The sequence below is a fragment of the Miscanthus floridulus genome, chromosome 18 (assembly GCF_019320115.1).
Source record: "Miscanthus floridulus cultivar M001 chromosome 18, ASM1932011v1, whole genome shotgun sequence".
In the NCBI taxonomy this organism is placed as follows: Eukaryota; Viridiplantae; Streptophyta; class Magnoliopsida; order Poales; family Poaceae; genus Miscanthus; species Miscanthus floridulus.
Genome location: NC_089597.1, coordinates 104658871 through 104664050, shown reverse-complemented (window position 1 = coordinate 104664050; position 5180 = coordinate 104658871). Strand labels below are relative to the sequence as shown.

Sequence of the window (5180 nt, the reverse complement as noted above, 5' to 3'; positions counted from 1 at the left end):
TAGGGTAGTGTCATAGCTTTTGTGTGAATATACACTATCTAAACTAGAATTGTGGTAGGTGGCTTGCATCTTGAGTAGGCTAGCACAACACTTGCTTCACCTCATAATTGTCTAACCATTTTTTTAAGTGTTGTTGTAGAAATTTTTATTAGGCTATTCACCCCCCTCTAGCCATTAGGACCTTTCACGCGTGAAAGTCCCACAGTAGGGCTTGACCTGCCTTGGTGGTGATGCATCGTTGGAGGACGCTGGATGGGCTTCGCCTGTACAATTCGCCGTTGCTGAGAACATAAGTCTTGGCTCACCGAGCAAGCCATCGGGCTTCGGTCCTGTCTGCAGGAAGCTCTCCCCGGACGAGGCAATAAAGGAATGAGACTCACCAGTCCATGCCTTGGTTGGCCTTGGGAGGCTCCACGTTGACTTCCATGACCTCGGGCTCGGCCGAGGGGGTCTCAGCGATAGAGGGGGCCTCGAGCCCTACGGGGGGCTCGACCGGTGGGCCCTCTTCCACCATCGAGGAGTAGTCGATGGAAGGCTTGTGGAGGTCTCTAGCAAAGACATTTGGGGGGACCGGGGCCTGCGCCGATGCCATCTTTGCCAATTCATCCGCGGCCTCGTTGAATTTTTGCGCGATGTGGTTGAGTTCGAGACCGTCGAACTTGTCTTCTAGGTGACGTACCAGCTTGCAGTACGCCTCTATTTTGGGGTCATGGCAGTTCGACTCCTTCATCACTTGATCGACAACGAGCTACGAATCGCCCCGTACGTCAAGGCGCCTTACTCCAAGCTTGATGGCGATCTGCAAGCCGTTGATGAGGGCTTCGTATTCAGCTGCGTTGTTGGAGGTGGCGAAGTGGAGTCGAATCATGTAGCGCATGTGCACTCTAAGGGGTGATATGAAGAGCAGACCCATGCTTGCCCTAGTCTTCATCAAGGACCCGTCGAAGTACATGGTCCAACATTCCGCCTGGACTTGAGTAGGTAGCAGTTGGGTGTCGGTCCACTCAGCCATAAAATCAGCCAAGACCTGAGATTTGATTGCTTTCCGAGGCACAAAAGATAGGGCTTCCCCCATGAGTTCGATGGCCCACTTGGCTATCCTATCCGAGGCCTCCCGGTTATGGATTATCTCTCCCAGGGGGAAAGACGACACCATGGTCACCGGGTGGGACTCGAAGTAGTGACGCAGCTTACGTCGAGCCAAGACTATGGCGTAGATCAGCTTCTAGATGTGGGGGTAGCACATCTTGGTCTCGGAGAGCACTTCACTGATGAAGTAAATAGGTCGTTGGATGGGTAGGGCATGCCCTTCTTCCTGCCTCTCAACCACCATGGCTGCACTGACCACCTGGGTCATTACGGCAATGTAGAGTAAGAGGGTCTCACCCTTGGCTGGTGGTACCAAGACGGGGGGATTGGTGAGCAATGCCTTAAGCTTGGTGAGGGCTTCTCTGGCCTTAGGGGTCCAAGAAAAGAATTCTAATTTCCTCAAGAGGCGGTATAGAGGCAAGCCTTTTTCACCAAGGCGCGAGATGAAGCGGCTTAGGGCCGCAAGGCATCACATAACCCTCTGCACTCCCTTGAGGTCTCGGATTGGCCCCATGTCAGTCATGGCCAAGACCTTCTCTGGGTTGGCCTCGATGCCACATTCTAAGACTATGAATCCTAAGAGCATGCCTCGAGGGACCCCGAAGACACACTTCTCGGGGTTGAGCTTGATGCCCTTTTCTCTAAGGCATCTGAAGGCTATTTCCAAGTCACTGACGAGATCACTAGCCTTCCTGGACTTGACCACGATGCCATCCACGTAGGCCTCGATGGTTCACCTGATGTGCTCGCCAAAGACATGGGTCATGCACCGCTGGTATGTGGCCCCTACATTTCTGAGGCTAAATAGCATAGTCACATAGCAGTACATGCCGAATGGTGTGATGAAAGAAGTCGTGAGTTGGTCAGACTCTTTCATCTTGATTTGATGGTAACCGGAATAAGCATAAAGGAAAGACAGGATTTCGCACCCCGCAGTGGAGTCAATGATTTGGTCGATTTGAGGTAATGAGAAAGAGACTTTTGGATAGGCTTTATTCAAACTGGTGTAGTCTACACACATCCTCTACTTCCCATTTTTCTTCTTGACTAATACAGGATTAGCCAACCACTCTAGATGGGATACTTCCTTGATGAGTCCGGCCGCCAAAAGCTTCTACACCTCCTCACTGATGGTCCTGCGCTTTTCCTCGTCGAATCAGTGCAGGTGCTACTTCACCGGTTTGGAGCTGGCCTAGATGTCCAAGGTGTGCTCGTCGACTTCCTTGGTATGCCCGGCATGTCCGAGGGACTCCACGTGAATACATCGACATTCGTGCGAAGAAAGTCAACGAGCACGGCTTCCTATTTGATGTCGAGGGTGGCGCTGATCCTCAGTGCTTGGTCATCGGGGCAGGCGGGGTCAACCGGGATGAGCTTGACGGCCTCTGTGGGTTCGAAAGTCCTAGCTCGACGCTTGGAGTCAGGCGCCTCGCTACCAAGCCGATCGAGGTTGACGATGAGGGGCTCAGCCTCTATGATAGCCTCAGCGTACTTGATGCATTCGATGTCGTAGTCGCATGCATGCTCATATGTGGACTCGATAGTGATGACACCATTGGGGCCCGGCATCTTGAGCTTGAGGTAGGTGTAGTTGGGGACCGCCATGAACTTGGCGTAGCATGGCTGACCCAAGATGGTGTGGTAGGTTCCCTTGAACCCAACCACCTCGAAGGTGAGGACCTCCTTGCGGTAGTTGGAGGGAGTACCAAAACAGACAGGTAGGTTGATGCGCCCAGGGGCCGCGTGCGTTTCCCCAGTATGATGCCATGGAAAGGCGCGGCATAGCCTCGGAGCTGTGACTGGTCGAGCTCAAGGAGCTCCAGTGTGTTGGCGTAGAGGATGTTGAGGCCACTGCCTTCGTCCATCAACACCTTAGTGAGTCAGGTGTTGCCGATGATGGGGTCAACGACAAGCGGGTACTGCCCGGGGTTCGGGACATAATCGGGGTGGTCATCCTAATCAAAGGTGATTGCCTCCTGAGACCAGTTGAGCTACCAGGGAGCACCCACCTTCACTGAGAAGACCTCCTGGTGCTCCCTCTTTCACTGTCGCGCTATGAGGCACGCTGAAGGCCCACCGAAGATATGAAGGCATTGTGCACCTTAGGGAACCTGTTGTCTTTGTCGTCGTCCCTATCGCCGGCGCCCCTCCTCTTGGCATCGTTGTTGGGGAGCCCAAGCTTGGCGTAGTAACATCGGAGCATGGTGCACTCCTCGAGGGCATGCTTCACCAGGCCCTGGTGGTAAGGGCATGGTTTCTTAAGCATATCGTCAAAGAGCCCGGAGCCTCTGGGGCCTCAAGGATTCTTGTGCTCTATGGCCACGACTAGGCTGGCCTTGAGGACTTCTTGCTTCCCTTAGTGACCCTTCTTCTTTTTCTTGGGGAGGTGGGAAGCCGAGGCCCCGAGGGCCTTGTCCCTCCGCTTCTCCTTGGCGTCGTTGTCGGGGAAGATGGCCCCAATGGCCTCTTCGCCCGAGGTGAAGTTGGTGGCGATGTCGAGGAGCGCGGCCGCCGAGGTTGGCACATTCTGGCCCAACTCTCAGACCAGGTCTTGGACGGTGGTGCCGGAGAGGAAAGCTTGGACAATTTCCGAGTCGCCGACGCTTGGCAACTCGGTGCATTTCTTGGAGAAGCACCGGATGAAGTCTCGAAGAGACTCATCCGACACCTGGCGACAACTCTTGAGGTCCTAGGAGTTCCTAGGGCGCATGTATGTGCCCTAAAAGTTCTCGATGAAGACCTTTACCAAGTCGCGCCAGTCGTGGATCTGCGAGGGAGGGAGGTGTTCAAGCCAGGCTTGCGCCGAGTCTGACAGGAACAACGGGAGGTTGCGGATTATGAGCAGGTCATCATCCAAGCCGCCTAGTTGACAAGTCAGGCGGTAATCGGCCAGCCAAAGTTCGGGATTGGTCTTGCCACTGTACTTCATGATGTTGGCTGGTTGCTAAAACTAGGCCAGGAAATGAGCAACGCGGATAGCTCTGCTAAAAACTCGAGGGCCAGGCGGCTCAGGAGAAGGTCTGCGGTCCTCCCCACTATCATAGCGGCCACCTCAGTGTGGATGGTAGCCCCGAGCAGGCCCCTCGTTGTCGTGGCACCATCGCCTGCTGACCACATCATGGTCGCCCTATGCCTCACGTCGGTTGCCGAGGCGGTCGTGCACCAAGGGGACCCTGTTGTCTATCATCGCCCGAGCGGGCTTAAGATGAACTAAGGCCTCTCTATCCTACCGAGGCGATGCCATAGGTAGTTCTGAAGCACCCCCGCGCCGCCTAGAGGTGGAGCTTTTGGCCTGCTGCACCATGGCGGTCTTGAGGAGATCCCAGAGCTCACCACGGACCCGTCGCCCCTTCGTGGTAGAGGGCTCGGGCATTGTTCGGACTAGCATCGCTGCTGCCGTGATGTTCTGGCTAGCGCAATTAAAGATTAGGGGTTGCTCATCCCCTTTGTCATTGTTGATGCAGTGGTGGACATCGTGGGCCCTCTGCTAGGCTCCTCTGCCATCACTGTGACCTCGCTGCTCCTGCTCGAGAGTATCTCGGAGTTGCTATAGAAGGAGTCGGTCTTGTTCGACCTTGGCCTGAAGCTCACGGAGCTACTCTAGGTCCGGGCGTTGAAGTTGTCCTAGGGCCAGGTTCTCGTTCCGCGCTACCGGTGGGACAACGCGTGGAGGTGTGGCATAGAAGCGGGGAATGGTTGCCTATCCCCTTGTCCTCATCACCCACTCTTGGCATCCCGAGCCCGATGTGGAAACACTCATGAGTGGTGTCGTAAGTGCCTTCATCGTCGGAGTCAGAGTAGCCGAAGCAGTAGTCGCTTGTGACCAAGAAGTGGCGCATGGCTTCATGGTCGTGAAGCCCAGAGAAGTCCACTTCGGACCATGCCTCGTCCTCCTCTGAGGAGTTGGCGCGGGTGTGAGTCGAGGTTGTGGAGTCGAGGTCGAGGGCGAAGCATCGGTGGCGTCCCGAGGGCTCCATGTGAGCGGAAGCGTAGGCAGAAGCATAGGCGGTGGTGGCATTTCTCAACCCGAAGGGGTACAGGGATGGTGCCATCACCGGGCTTTGCTCCGCCATAGTCGACTTCTTAGGAGG

At 55.3% G+C, this 5180-nt stretch overlaps 1 protein-coding gene across 1 annotated transcript; it reads right to left on the bottom strand.

Annotated features, from left to right (window-relative positions):
- Positions 1-2391: 2391 nt before the first annotated feature.
- LOC136524312 (uncharacterized) lies at positions 2392-2694 on the bottom strand. Its single transcript, XM_066517731.1, has one exon. The coding sequence runs from the start codon at positions 2692-2694 to the stop codon at positions 2392-2394; it is 303 nt and encodes a 100-aa protein (XP_066373828.1).
- Between the last annotated feature and the right edge of the window lie 2486 nt (positions 2695-5180).